The sequence below is a fragment of the Diadema setosum genome, chromosome 8 (assembly GCF_964275005.1).
Source record: "Diadema setosum chromosome 8, eeDiaSeto1, whole genome shotgun sequence".
Taxonomy (NCBI): domain Eukaryota; kingdom Metazoa; phylum Echinodermata; class Echinoidea; order Diadematoida; family Diadematidae; genus Diadema; species Diadema setosum.
Genome location: NC_092692.1, coordinates 8,748,082 through 8,763,655, shown reverse-complemented (window position 1 = coordinate 8,763,655; position 15,574 = coordinate 8,748,082). Strand labels below are relative to the sequence as shown.

Genomic DNA, 15,574 nt, shown 5'->3' with positions numbered 1-15,574 from the left:
CCTTTAAAGGCTCATATGCAAGTATCAACTGGACGGATGACAAGCTGATGGCAAAGTACCTTTCCAACAACACAAGGATTGCAAGCAATTATTTTATGATCGATAGTCCGTGGTCTTATCTTGATGGGACTATAACTACTGTACTCGAGTACATAGAGCCATAAAGTCACATAATGTCGCACCGAACAGAGAGTATAAGTTGCCCATGCGGAAAAAATTAAATGAATGAACAAATAGATAAACCGTGATATTCCTCTATGGATGAAGACTCTATGAAAGATTTTGTGCTGTGGCAGTTTCATAACAAAGAAAGAAGTAATAGAGCTGTGGTACTCCCTGTTAGTGCATGTATAGGCCTATACCACAAATCTCCCTAAAATCGCTGGTGTAACTATACACACTTAATATTCAGCTGTAGGACCTAAGTGCTTGCTTACACAATCAAAGACTTTGCAATCAGTATAGCACTGGACTTTTATTAGTGACCTTACAGAGGTGATTCCGCAGACTTTTTTTTTTATTTTTGATCAAATAGGATAGGGCCTAAATCCAGGGAAATCGAAGAGGTTAACATCAGAAGATAGTACCTAAAGTTAAAAGTTATTCTTGTGGAATTGTGAAGTTTCGCTTATAAGAGCAAGTGGTCAGGAACAGTTGATACAAATTTGTGAATATCAAAGTGAACTGGTGATGTCATCATCTATCAATTTTCCCTGATTATTAACGTGATGTACAAAAAACAAAACAAAGAATTATTTTCTTTTGCCAGACTCCTAAACATAATAATTTTCCTAGCTAAAGAACTTCAGATTTAAGGCCAGTTATATTTGTGGATGACCAGGGTTGGTAGACTAGGGTATTACTGCGTTTAAACAACAACAAGAAGAACAACAACAAAGAAGACCATCAGAATTTTGCGTACAATTTATAGGTCATAAGTCAAATTATGAGGCGATCGATGACCTCATCAACCTGACATCCTACTTTCCATAATATATATACATCTTATCCGATTTGGATAAGCCTTTCACTGTTGTGCTTATTGAATTATACTTTTGTTCTCAAATACAGACTTTTAACTGGTCCGGAATTGCCATTTGAGACGTATACAGCAGTCATACACGTAGGAGTACTATTACACACCAAACCAAGACTGCACTATAATTATGCTTACCTATTTCTATCTACTCGTCAGCACAGTAAATGTGCCAGTATCACCGAAAGTGATATCACCAAGATTTGTCTGTTTGTCTGCTTGTCTCTTTCTCTGTTAGCTGGTAATTTTACCTAGCAGATGAGCACATTGTTTTAAAACTCACTGTGTAGTGTAGATGCGCCTTTTGGGTTTTCCAAAGAGGCTTTACAATTAACAGTTTTCCTTTGCAATCGAATATTCAAAATGCTTACTCACCACCGTTCCATATCGTCACGCTAAAAACGCCATGCGGAAACTGTGAATCCGTTGAAAGGTGAATCCAGCCCACTTGTTTTGACGAGTTGACAATCTGGTTGTATGTGTACCCAGAGGTATACGTGAAAATGATGGTAGTATCGCCGCTATCATCGCCGTAAATACCTTCACCGATGAGAAATACATCTCCATCGTCCTCTCCAAGAACCAGGAACTGAATTTGGTACGTCAGAACGTCAGATCCCGACACAGTCCAGGTGCGCTGATAATTTGGCAAACCACTGCTATCATAGCCCAAGAAAACCAGCGGGATGGAAAGGTTGCCATCTGATAATGTTATCTGGTCCGGTACTGATATCATCGACATGTATGACACCGCGGCGGAGAAGACGAGAGAGAGCGAGAGAGAGAGAGATAGATGCATTGACTTTTTTATTATAAGATTTTTTTTTCAGAGACGTCTGACAAATCATTCCACACAATGTATTTTTTCTATGGATCTGGTACTTTTTGAAGGCTTGAATTTTTAGTTAATCTGGCAATGATATAATATGTTATGTAAGCTGTAAATGTTAAGAGACGTATGACAATGTCAGTTCTTGTTTAAAGTTTACCTAAGTGTTGCACGCCTCTTTCTTCATCCCCAAAATGTCAGTTAGATTTAACATCGAGAACACATGAAATATACCCAAACTGAGATCGGGGAACTGCAATGCAAGCTTTGAAGCTCAATTGATAAAGATTACTCATTCCCATCTGGCGGATTTTTCTTTCTGCAAATCACATCATTCTTCTTGGACAATGCGTTAATTGAAAATCATAATCGTTGCCTTACCACAACCGGTTTCGTCGAATCCGAGCTCGCAATGTTTTACGCCATCACAGCCTGTGGGTGACAGGTACACACCAACTGTCTCGTTGCCACAGCTCGTGACGTCCTCTTTTTAACATCGGTTAAAAAGGAAAATGGTTTGGGAGGTTAAAAGAAAGTGGCCCGGTATAAAGAAAAAGCAAATGATTCAGAGATTTTTACTCGAAATAAGAGAGATGCCCTCAAGCAGGAAAAATTATTTCCCTAACGGATTTATGCATGATGTTTATGGCATATTCAGACGATTATGTATGTACGAAACAAAGTGCATTTCAGGGCCTATCTATGTGTGTGCGCGTGTACTTTGACTGCCAGGGCCAGCGCCATGTACTTAAAAGCGTGGGGCCAGTTTATATTTCTGGTGCCATTTCGAGTTTAATCAGTTGACAAGCAAACAAAAAATATATGTCAAAAAATATCGGCAGCTTTCTGGTGCCACTTGCGGAGTAAGGAGAAAAAAAGTGGTAGGATCCTATACCTTTTTCTAAGTTGTGATAGTCATGACAACTTTCAAAACTATATGTTTGCTTTAAAATAATAAACGAAAACAAATGAACTTCTGGCCTATTTCCTCCTTTCAGAGTGTTTTGACCCGGATTTACATTCAAAAACAAATAATGAGGAATCATTTCGAATTCACAGTGCTCATCTCTTCGCGTATTTGCTTCCTGTCAGAAAGGTTTGAAAGTCAGTGAGCTGCTTTTTGTGCACAATCAGAACAATCACAATGTGTTGCTTGCGTTAAAGATTAAAATACTTGCGTAGAAATTCCCTGGCATTTTCACATATACCTATGAAAAAAAACACGAAACATCAAACCTCTAGCCGAGTTATTCACTGCCGTAACATTCAACGCGAATCGGAAGTAAAGGTCCGGGCTTTCAACGTCGTCTTTGTGGAAAGTGATTCTGATTCGATCCCAGGGTATGGAGTACACGGGGAAGACATACGGACCTTCGTAGATATCCTGCAAGGAAGGATCCGTGTCTTGGAATTGCGATATGCACACGTTCAAGTCGTCTGCGGGGACTCTCGAGTCACTCGTTTTGATGGCGTGCACGCATAGCATACCCTGATCGATTTTGATTTCCTCAAACAGGATGAAAAACCCAAAGTCTGGCGATGTCGAAATCGTCCACTCTACCCTTGAATTAGCGTGGACGGGTCTGGGATAATCATAGGAGAGAAGGTTCCTTGTCGACCCAGGTGGTAAGAATTCAGCTGAATGAAAAGCATGAAGAATGTCATAAAGCCACACATTGTATCGTTAAAATTGTATCTGAGCAGCTACCATTTAAATGGAATAAAGGTGGGAAGAATTAATTTCAAAGAACAATGACGAGAAGTTATCTCAAAATAATGGATGTAAAACATGAAAGTAAAGTGCTTTGAACTTGGACTTACAACGAATATTGATATTTGAATACGGAAAAATAAATTTTAGATATTGGTTTTCAAAATATTTCAGAAGCAGATAATCAAAATCCTAAGAAACTGAGTAATTTCTCTTGTTTAATTGATATGCACACAAATCTAATGAGAAAATGTCTGTCTGTCAATGAATGAATATTTCTTTTTTGACATACCTTACTAGAAAATAAGCGCAATTGAAGACATATTTGGTTACCTAGGTTATATGATTTCATTCGTGGGAGATACTTTTTTTTTAACCTATAGGACTAGTCTTTTTCATACTTCTGTTGGTAAATGTGAGTATTGCTTACATCGTGTATGGTATGCTTACCACAATCTTTCTCGTCTGTGCCAACAAAGCAGTCATGCACATCATCACAAAGACTGGTTACTTCAACTGCTTCTCCTGTGTCATTATTGCAGTACATGTACTCTACAAATAAAGACAATCATTATATACTGTACATTACTATTTGTTGTTAACATCATAGGACAATTTTATAACAATACCAATATTCTTTGAAATGAATTTCACATTCAATGATATGCTGCAATTCGCAACAGTAGGAGGTATCCTACTGGAGATTATGGTGTACTCTTTCAATAAGTTTTGAGTATTTTAGCGTAATATAGTGATTTGGCACTGCGATGTCATTTTAGTTATTTAATCAAACCACATACAGCCACATTTTGTAAAATTCAGCTTTGATGAAAAGGAATACAAGGCTTATGATAAATAAGATTGAGCAAAACGAATAGAAGCATCTGCTCGTACATTTTTGTCAAAACAGGAGATTTTGTGCTTTTAGAGGATATCAAAACCCAATATACAATAGGTGTGTATTATCATAACAGTGAAAACACTGTAGCACTCTTCAGCGGTCCCTGGTGTATACAGCGGACTACCTCTATAACTTAGTCCTCGGGACTGGCAGTTTTCTTTCGTTGTATCGAAATTTCGTTACAACCGAACAAATACACAATAACACGGCAATCGCCAAATTGTGTCTCGCCCATTTGCGTACAAGGAATTAATATTTTTTATAACTCCCAGAAGTTAATTGACCTGCTTATGACATTTGACCTTGTGGTAACCTTCAACACCCTAAGGGACATTTACCATCCAAGTTTGGTCACAAACGGACAAAGTGATCAAAAGTAATGAGCCATAATCGAAACGCGCCATAAAAACTTAACATTGGGCCCTAAAAATTTGTTGACCCCTTTCTGTGAACTTTGACCTTGTGATGACCTTTAACTCCCCAAGGGACATCTACTGTCCAAGTTTGGTCACAAACGGACATAGGGATCAAAAGTTATGAGCCACAATCAAAACGCGCCCTAAAAATATAACATTGGGCCCTAAAAGTTTGTTGACCCCTGTTTGTGACCTTTGACCTTGTGACGACCTTCACCTCCCCAAGGGACATCTTCCATCCAAGTTTGGTCACAAACGGACAAAGGGATCAGAAGATATGAGCCATAAACGAAATGCGCCCTAAAAACTTAACATTGGGCCCTAAAAGTTCGTTGACCCCTGTTTGATTGCCATTGTAGCAACATGTGCTGAGTTACGTGTGATAAGAGAGTCTTGCAAGTAAACTTTAACGTATGACCTCAAATGACCTTTGACCTTATCATGTGACCTCTTACGGCACTATAACATGAAGGTACCCCTAGTGCATCCATCACCCAAGTTTGATTGCCATTGTAGCAACATGTGTCGAGGTACATGTGATAAGAGAGTCTTTCAAATGACCTTCGACCTTATCCTGTGACCTCCAATGGCACCATAACATGAAGGTACCCCCAGTGCATCTATGACCCAAGTTAGGTTGTAATCCAAGCAACTTATGCGAAGTTATTTGTCAAAAGAGAGTCTTGCAGGTAAACTTTAACATAGAAAAGAGAGTCTTGTACATATTCTTTAATATATGACCTCAAATGACCTTTGACATCATCACATGACCTCTCACAACACCATAACATGAAGATACCCCTAGTGTTTCTATCATTCAAGTGTGGCTACCATTGCTGTAACAGTTGCTAAGTTATGCATCATAAGAGAGTCTTGCAGGTAAACTTTAACATTTGTGACGGACGACGGACGACGGACGGACGACGGACGGACGCCATTTGGATCCCTTAGTCTCGCCTTCACCTCCGGTGGGCGAGACAAAAATAGATAATGTTGCGGCATACATTGTTACTTCGTTATATCGGGATTTTTTTTTTTTTTTTTTTATAACCGTGTTCGTTATAACGGGAGTGCACTGTCTATTTGTGTACAGTATAGTTTCTTCTGTCTGTATGATTTTTCTCCCTATAGGTAAAACGTAGTCTGTATTTATTTTTCCCATTAATTCACATCAGCCATATCTCTATTCCACTTAATGGCTGCTTAATTTGTATAGCTTAATTTGGACAGCAGCCAGGTGTGATTCTTAGATACGTATATGGCGCGCTATTTGCCCAATAATTCCGATAAACTCAGTTTATCTGAATTATTGGGCAAATAGCGCGCCATATACGTAAATACGAAATACGTACAAAATGACGCCTGCTAGTCTTTGTCTTGTATTTTCATGAAATAATATTGTACTAAAGTTAGTAGATTATTACCTTTTTCAGTGTTAGATTCAAACATTACTTTAGATGATTTTGTTCAAGGGACTGTGTGTTACATTATGCATGAAAAAGAGACAGAGAGGAACTCAATGGCTTGATTACCGATCATGCAATTAATTAAATGACTGGTTTAAGACTGATAGGTTACATTACTTTTTATTCTCAGGACGAGAAATAGGAAATGAAAAAGTATTATCTAATTGTACTTTTATGCTCGATACGTTCTTGAGTTCTAAACTCTCAAATCAAGAGCATGTTAAGAAGCTGGTTCTAAATGTGATACTAGTAGTTGTCTGGATGTGGCAAGTTTACTGTATATCATACGGCAACCATGCATTGATTAGGAAATAGACTTGTGTGATATGAGTTATCAATCACAGACATGGTAATCTTTGCCGTAGAGAACAGAGTTTGTTCACGGTGTGCTCACATAGTGAACTCACTGTGAATAATTATGTATAGTGATGACATCGGGTTCAAACTATTGAAACATTCCAATTAAACATTGTGTGGCCTTCCCAGGAGGAAACAGTAGCTGTCATGAAACATGTATTTGGGACAGTTTCGTTTTATGACAAACCTCAAATAGGACATGTTTAAAGATTTAGGTAGAGGCATACGACTTCTTGACAGAATCACATTTTATTGACATGTAAAATGCGATATTCTAGGTAAAGTGAACCTCACTTACCAGTCGCGTTAACTGCTGTAAATAGCAACGAAAGTGCTACGTATCTGGGGCTGAATCCCTCAGGTGTTCGAATTTTGACTGTTACTTCATTGGTGGATGACAACATTTGGGGAGGAAGGAGAGGGGAATCCCGCAGGTTAACGTCGTTAAACGTAAGCTCCAATGTCGAGTCGGAAGCGCTTGGGTCAAGATCGACTTCCACTTCGACAATATCCGGTACCACGACAGAGTAGAATTCGACTAGAATTTGCACTCCTGTGGGTGCGATGACAGACTGGTCGCCATAGACGAAGTCAAAGTAACCGACTGTATTCCGCTCGTAGCTATCTCCAATACTCTCCAAAGTGACATCTAAAAGTGAATAATTTGCGTTTTGAGATACACTTGATGTGTGCAAATACTTGCATGGTCATTGTTACACTAAGTTTGACATGTTGAGTCGTAACAGTTGTGGGAGAACTCGAGCGTGGTCATTAAAATAAAACTTGGACAACGATGTGAAAGATTGGATGTGAGGATGTACTTTTTTGCCAACAGAGTGGTCGAAATGAATTATCTTCCAGAAGATGACTTGTGGTCTCGGCGTGCTCCGTTAATGCCTTTTAAGAATAAGCTGGACGAGCACTGGAAGAATTGTGGATTTGACTACGAGTAATTAGGTAGTTTGACTACGTATGATGTAAGTCCTTGATCTCAAATAGTTGTCACCACTCCCTGCCATGTGCATGTCCAGTAGATTCTTAGACTTTAGAATAGATGTTTGAATGAGATTAGTCTAGCTTTTAGTGGAAGGATCAAGAGCAGCAGAGGATACGCAATTCTGCATGATCAGTGAACAGGTCCTGACCTACAATATCGTTCCAGAAAAGTAAAAGTAAGTAAGTAAATAACGTAAATTTGGCAGAGCTCGCGAACATGAATATTAACTCAAATAATACATACGCATATAAATTATATGTACATCTGTACTAGTGTCACACTTCATGATTTCAAACACTAAATGAAATAAGATGAAATGCAATTCGAGGTCTTAGTTATCAACGCGGATTATTCAACGAAACTCAAATCAGCGATTCGGAAATTCTATGTGAGATCTCAATGAGGAGTAGGCTTTTGACTTTAGCTAGTGTAATTAGTTGTTTTCATTGGGCAGAAGTACACGGCCAACGCAAAGATTTTCTTTGTTTTTTTTCTCACATACTGTATGATATCAAAGACTACGAACGCCTTACTCATGCAAAGTCATTATTTACTTAATTAATTTACTTCTTTTATCAAATGAGAAGAATCATTCAATTCTACCAGGGGGATACGCCTTGTTAGCATTAGCGCTATGAGACTTAAAAAAAAATGGTGGTTGAAACATATGGTTGGTTATTTACTTTAGATACCTTGCAACCGAAAAGAGACACTGAATATCTGGCTAGGTGTTTAATCTTCCATACTTACTAATGACAACCCCACCTGAATATCTCCCAAAATGTTCTACTTAAAATGCATGAGCCGGAAAGCAGTTAATCCATGACGTTAATATTATATTGACGGGTTTTAATTTTATGCAGTGACATTAATTTGTATATCCACATTGTTTTATCTTGTACAGCTTGAATCCCTTTAGAATATTTTCTTCTTCAGAAATTCTTCTGAATCCTGTCCTTGTTAGTGCAAATCGTTCATCTCATCCCACTTGCCTCACTTTTTCTTTTTTCAAATCTTGATGAAGCATTACATCCATGTTTTCAATTTACTTCCACTGCTGCAAGCCCAGTGCACCTTGTCCAAAAGTATGCGTCTAACTGTAAGTGTAAGGAAAGCCGTGGATATACAATGAGGTATACAGTCCACACTGCACCCCAAAACAGTAGACTGAGATTCCTTCTTACTGCGAGGGTCAAGAAGAATGACGTAAGACATTGAGAATCCACTTACTGCATGAACGTTCGTCGCTTCTGTCATCACAATCGATAGAGTCATCGCATCTTCGGTGTGGTTCTATGACAGTTGTACTATCGCAGATGAAGTACTCTACATCGATTCAAAAAGAATAAGCACGGTAGAGTTTCTTTCCATTGTCTCTGACATAAGCATGATAAAGATACTACTTGACATATACAAAGTGAAAATATGCATTCTTCTATCGGCGCTCATGTACTGTACTGCCTTTACTTTTGCCGCAAATTCACACGTGATCTACAGACTATTCAAGACCCCGCTATATCCCACCACCATTGGCGTACCTGATAGATCGATGACCTCCACTGCCAAGAGATATCCTTCATTATTGACTGTAAAATCAGATTTAAATCTAATCCACAAATGCTGGTCGATAGTGGTGATTGGTAGGATGCCCCTGGGATCGTAGTGTCCATCAGAGAATTGCTGTAGCACAGTGTCTCTCGCCGAAGCATCGTGCCCCGTGCCAATAGTCAGACGATCGAACGAGGGCTCCAACGATAGCAAGTCAATAGTAATTTTTGTGCCAAACCCGTTGGGTGCGGTGATTGTCCAGACCTGATCGGACCAGCTAGGGTACGGCTCGGGGAATCCCGGGGAGGCAACATAATGAAGATAGTCAGGTTGCAGTGTGATGTTCCCACCAGTTGCAAAATCTGAGGGAGAACCAAAAGGGCATGGCAACTTGACTTGGATGTACAAGGAAATATATCTCATACAATGTGCTTCATTTATCATATGTTGCTGAATAAATTCGTCGCTGAATCCACGAACCGGCACAACCGGCCAAAATCGGGTAAATTTTCGATTTTGAGATTTGTGCATATTATGATAGTATATACCGAGTTCTACAACCTGACAAATTTTTGACCCTCAATCTCGAGTAATTACGTAATAATAACGACTGTGCCACTTCGTGAAAACTCCGACCGGTCCGTCTAGATTTTCACGAAGTGGCACTATCGCGTGCGTACACGCCGGACTTCATCAAAAATCACTGATCTGTCAAACGTCCTCGTACGCGCTCGTCCAAAATGGCTGCGCCCTGAGCAACGGAAAAGAGACAGATGAAATCGGTAAAGTTACATATAGCTCTGTATTGACACTTAAATTATTCGAATTTTCACTTTATTGAATGTAGATTTGTGAATAAGGAATTAGAATATAAAAAGAGTGTAAATGTGTACTCTAACAGGTCACAATGACTTAGTTTGGCTCTGTCCTAGCTTCGTACTGTACGTTTGCAGTCCCACAGCTATTGTTCGGTGTAAGTAAAGAATAGGGAAAGCGGTTCGAACTAGTAGAATCAAATGAATTCGTCTCACATTTGCATCGGGTCTGTAACGCACTAAAATGGTGATATATTGAACAATTCTATTGTTGCCTGTAATACGAGCTCAAGTTTGTAATGCTACGGCCTACTTCTTCCCAGCTAATTTAGCTCTCTTATAGATCCTCTGAACCTTCCAGGAAGTATCTAACGTTACAGTTCTTCTAGATCTAATTGAGATACTAGTAGTTAGACTCTAACTGTGTTACAGTGTAAAATTATTAATAGTGCTCGTGAATACCGCATGTGCAGGTTACTGTGATGTTATTTCGCTGACTACCCTTGAAGTCTCAATGGAAAAGAAATGATTTAAAGCTACTTATACTAAAATGTAATTGAGGAAGGTCCTCCTCCCACCTCATTGTCTAAATTGAGGTGTTAAGAGCAAAAATAAGGTTCGTTAATGCTCAGTACCTGAATTCACAAATTGTTCTATCATGCTATAGGCCTAAAAATAAACATTAAAAGCATGTGCCTGGCAAGTAATTTTGCCTTAGTTTGTGGTTTTGCTTGCTTTGATTTTCTACAATCTATAGTTCTTTGAAACACAGTTGTTGTTGTTGGTTTTTTTTTTGTGTGTTCTTTTTTTTTTTGGGGGGGGGGGGGGGCTATGAGGATTCAGAACTGTGCAAATTATAATATTAGACCAGAGTGATGTTCTCAAACTTCAGATTCTAATAAGCCATTATAATGTAGACCTGAAAAGGAGGTGGGGAAGGGGGCAGGGTGATGTTTTGCAAATTTGTGGCTCATATTAATGATCTTACAGAATTGTTAGTAGTGATGGAGTTTCATGTGACTGACATCTTGCATTCATCTTCCATTCCAAACAGATATTGAGGCATTTGTGTGGACAACGCGACAACTTGCAGACTGGACTGAAATGAGTGATGTTCTTCGATGATGGGCTACTTTACAAAATTGTACTCCGAACCACATTCCTGTAGATTTCTACCATCATCACAAGCTTGAACAACAACCGTAAGTTACATTACTATCTGACAAGGATTTAGACAAACCAGTGTTTGCTAGTACAGGATGCAGGAATACGACTAATAATTTGACTTTTCACATAATGAAATGATTGTGTATCTTACTCTTTTTTAAAAATTACAACTGTATTTTGTAGTTTAGATGGACGTGAAGCACTGACATAACATGGAATCCGACATTTTGACATCTAATTACCTGCAGTCATGCTGCATTTTGGTATAAAGGCAATGCTGTCTCTCAATCTGATCTTGATATGGTACCAATATGCATTTCTTCAGTGTCATTTATCTTTCATTACTGTTATAACTGTAGTTTTTTTTTGTTTTTTTTTGTTTTTTTGCTGTGTGTGTGTGTGTGTTTTTTTTTTCTTTTTTTTTTTTTTGGGGGGGGCACAATGGAGATGGGGAATGAGCAGCTCTCTGTGCTGATATGAGATGCCATCAACTTTGCAAAAGTCAATGGTACATACTGTATGACAAATACTTGGCAAAGACGATGAAAATGAAAGGTCTCAATATGCATTTAAAGCTTCATTCATATTAATGTTGGGTGTTTTTTTTTTTTTTTTTTTTTTGCTTTCTACACTCAGAAGTCAAATGTTGTAAGAATCTGAGACTTTACTTAATACATGGGGTTGACTGTGTCACTGATTTTCACTTGTGATGTTCTGCTTTCTTTATTCTTTGTCTTATTCTTTACTTCAGTTCTGCTCCTGATTCTAGTCAACAATGTGTTCATTCACCATTTCGTCTGGCTTAGCATCCTCTTCTTACTGCACTCAAAGGTTACATTGTGCACTGAGCTAAAGGTGAGCAAGATATAAACGGCAATCAGTGCAACACCTATTCATGTAGTATTCGGTTTTATTTTGTCATAGATATTACTCAGAATATTCAGTGTCATTGGACAATTAGAAGTTATCCTAGTATAGTCTTGTTATGTACATTATCACATTGATTCAAACTTATAATTCAACATAATTGCATTAGCACTTTTGAGCAAAACACTACCAAAGTGTTGATATGAAAGGAACACTATTGTATAATACTTTTCTCAGGCAAATCAAATATAGTTTTACAGATGTGGAAAATTGTTTAAGTAGTATGTTATGACTGTCTTCTCAAATAATTATCATCATTCCCCTCTGCAATATAGAAGTAACATTGTCTTTGAAAAACAATTGTTCATCTTTGCATAGGGAGAGAAGCTGATGACAACTGTCTACTGGATATGTCGAAGTGGAGAAAACCAAGAGAAACCAGGAATAGCTTCAAATGACTAGGGTGGCTGAGCTGAACATCTGCACCAAAGTCCAAGCCAGGGATCATTATGGAAGGAGATCATAGCAATATTTCACTACAATCACAGAGTTGCTCGAGACAGCGAACTTTTCACAATGTGTGTGCCTGATGAATGGGCAGTCAGGTTCTGGCAGAACATTATCTCGATATTCTGCGTAATGTCGTATTTAATGACTTTGGGTTGTGTGTGTGCAGAAAGGGGGGGGGGTGGGTAGTGTGATTATAAAATATGGCATCATTTTAATAATAGCAATAATAATAATAATGATACTACTACTAATTATAATAATAATAGTGATGGTAATAATGATAATATCAATAATAATAATAATATAAATGATAATAAAAGTAATAATAACAATAATCAACAGTGCTTATGTATAGCACATAGAACATTCTGTGTTATGTCCGTATGTGCTCAAGGATTAAAATGATTACACAAAAACATACAATTGCAAATAACAATAATACCTTGTTTCATGTTTAGACTGTAATGAAGGCATTCCCAAGGCTGACTTAGGTTTGTTAACATTTGTAAATTATTTCAAATTCTGGGGTAGATTATTCCATATGGTAGAGACATGACAAGCAAGTATGTATGTTGTTGCTTTTTTATTCAGCATAACAAATAAGTCCCTGCCTTTCGAACAAAGGTTTCTCTCTGGTGTGTCTCCTATTTAAAGTAGTTCTCTCAAATAGTGTGTATTCAAAAGTTAATATCAACATTTTGTACTGAATATGAATTTTGACTTGAAGCCAGTGGAAGCTTCGTAGAACCACTTAAATTTGTGTTAATATGTTGTTGTTGTTGTTTTTTTTTTTAATTTGAACACTAGTCTTGCAGCAGAGTTTGGAATAGCTTGTTATCTCTGTATCTGTTTGACTGACAATCCACAAACTAATTAATGATGAAATCAACATGTCAAATGAAGAAACAATGAACTGAACGTACTGCTATGTGTTTATCGATGGAGTCGCACATTTTCCAAATATTGTATGTGAAAGAATCAAGGGGACATTAAGGGACATTAATCCTAAGTACTGTATCTTACACTGTCACTTTATTCACTGGCATTAATCGTGATAACAATCAATCCATGGGTCTCTCCACACAGCTTTGTCACAATGATGCCTTCCTCAATTTCCACTGTAATATGCTTCCATTCTCTTTGGCTTAACAGTGCTTTTCACAACAAAAACTTTATAAGTATCAAAAGCCGTATAAAATGTATTTTCTTTTACTTTGTTTTTGAACCAGCTCACCTATCATACTATTCATTTTGCCTCCTTTAGCCAGGCCGCCATTAGGCCAACCCCATTAATGATTCTCAGTAATTTTTTTTTTTTTTTTTTTTTTTTTTTTTTTATCATGCCTACCCCAGCACCTCGGATACCCACAGCAGATGTAAATTAAATCAGGACTAAGCTTCAAGTCAAGATGTGCGAGCTAGAAAGGTATTAGGAGACTGCAAGAGGGTTATAAGCAATTGGATGCCTACATTTTCTCTGTTTGCTCTCATTTCGCTTCGAGAATGATTAATAAACTTTGACAGATAATGTTTAATTGGATGATACTTGTACTGCAGTACACAGCCATATTCTTGCAGTCTGTGTCCACATCAGGACTTATAGCATGGCCATCATTACCTTTTTATATTGAATATTGTTGTGGATTTCATTTTTTAACGGAAAAATGAGAAAATGTAGGTCTGATATGTTAGCAGTGTAATTGTAAACAGGTAGAGTAACAGAAAAAAAAAACACAGTCACCTAGTTTCATGGTGTCAATATTATTCACAGAAACATGTGCAGAAATTATATACAGAAATATTTGTGACGTAAAGAACCACAGAAATGTAAAAACATGTAAAATTTGATTGCGTTAACGATTCTGAATGTGGAAAGTGTGATACTCGAAAAGATATCAAAACTGATTAGTTCCGAGTAAATCTATAGTAAAGATATCCTGTAGATATTCATCTGTATGAAATCTTTTTAAAGAACATTACTTGTGTAGATAACTTTGTAAAGTGTTTAACGATATCTTTGTAGTGTTTAAAGAAATGTTTACTTTGAAGAGGTTAGACTTTATTCCTGCAATCAAAATAAATCATACTAAAACAACAGTAAAGTTTAAGAAGTAAAACTTATCATTAATTCGTGTATATGGAATATCCAGTAACTGATTTTGGAGTAAGAAACGAGATTGATATTATGCCGATTTGGAATGAACAAACATGACATTTCTTTCGGCCAGAGAGCTGAAAGCGAACAATGAGTTTTATAATCGGTTCCGAAAAAGTAGAGATGACTAGTATTTAATTTGATGATAAGAAAAAAATTATTCCTTCATTTTTTGGTCAGAAATGGATATAAGAAATACTAAGCAATATTTCATTTTATAAAGGTAAAGGAATATTATGTAAAGGTACAATGTAATATATTTCTATTTCATTGTGATATGGGTTCCTCGAAATTGTCTTGTTCATTAAAACATATATGTTAATAACGTTAAGATTTCTTTCATTACGGGAAATATAGTTATTTAAAATTATGATTGAATGAACTACTGTCCATCCTCGAGATAATACACAAATCTCATTTTAACAGCTTCTTATTTAGCAGCAGTTTTGCTTATATATTTGTCGTTACGGAATACCATAGTAATGAACTTTTAATTTGGCTGAAAATGAAATGTGGAAATCCGTTTAATGAAATGTACAACTTATGATACTTGAAAACAATACAATATAATTATAGTAATGAATGTAAATATTCAAACGATTATTTTTCCTACATTTCTTTTTTCTTTGCAGTTGTGCACGAATTAAATGTTGAATATGATCTAATAAAAATAAATGTCATTTGTTGAAAAAGGAATGTGTATTTCTTCCTTTAATGAATGATTGAATATAATACAGGACTTGAGAGAGTTTGAAAATGTCATTATTTCTCGAAGAAGACAAGTGTAGAGGATGATGAT

The 15,574-nt window shown here is 37.1% G+C and overlaps 1 protein-coding gene across 1 annotated transcript in view; it reads right to left on the bottom strand.

The window, feature by feature from the left end:
* The window catches only part of LOC140231790 (uncharacterized), a 176,157-nt gene that overhangs the window by 109,739 nt on the left and 50,844 nt on the right, over nucleotides 1–15,574 (bottom strand). Inside the window, exons 22-26 of the mRNA XM_072311946.1 lie at nucleotides 9,252–9,623; nucleotides 4,027–4,128; nucleotides 3,102–3,503; nucleotides 2,247–2,351; nucleotides 1,412–1,762 (exon numbers count right to left, since the gene is read on the bottom strand). Of these exons, the coding sequence (XP_072168047.1) occupies nucleotides 1,412–1,762; nucleotides 2,247–2,351; nucleotides 3,102–3,503; nucleotides 4,027–4,128; nucleotides 9,252–9,623 (1,332 nt within the window). The remainder of the gene's footprint in view (nucleotides 1–1,411; nucleotides 1,763–2,246; nucleotides 2,352–3,101; nucleotides 3,504–4,026; nucleotides 4,129–9,251; nucleotides 9,624–15,574) is intronic.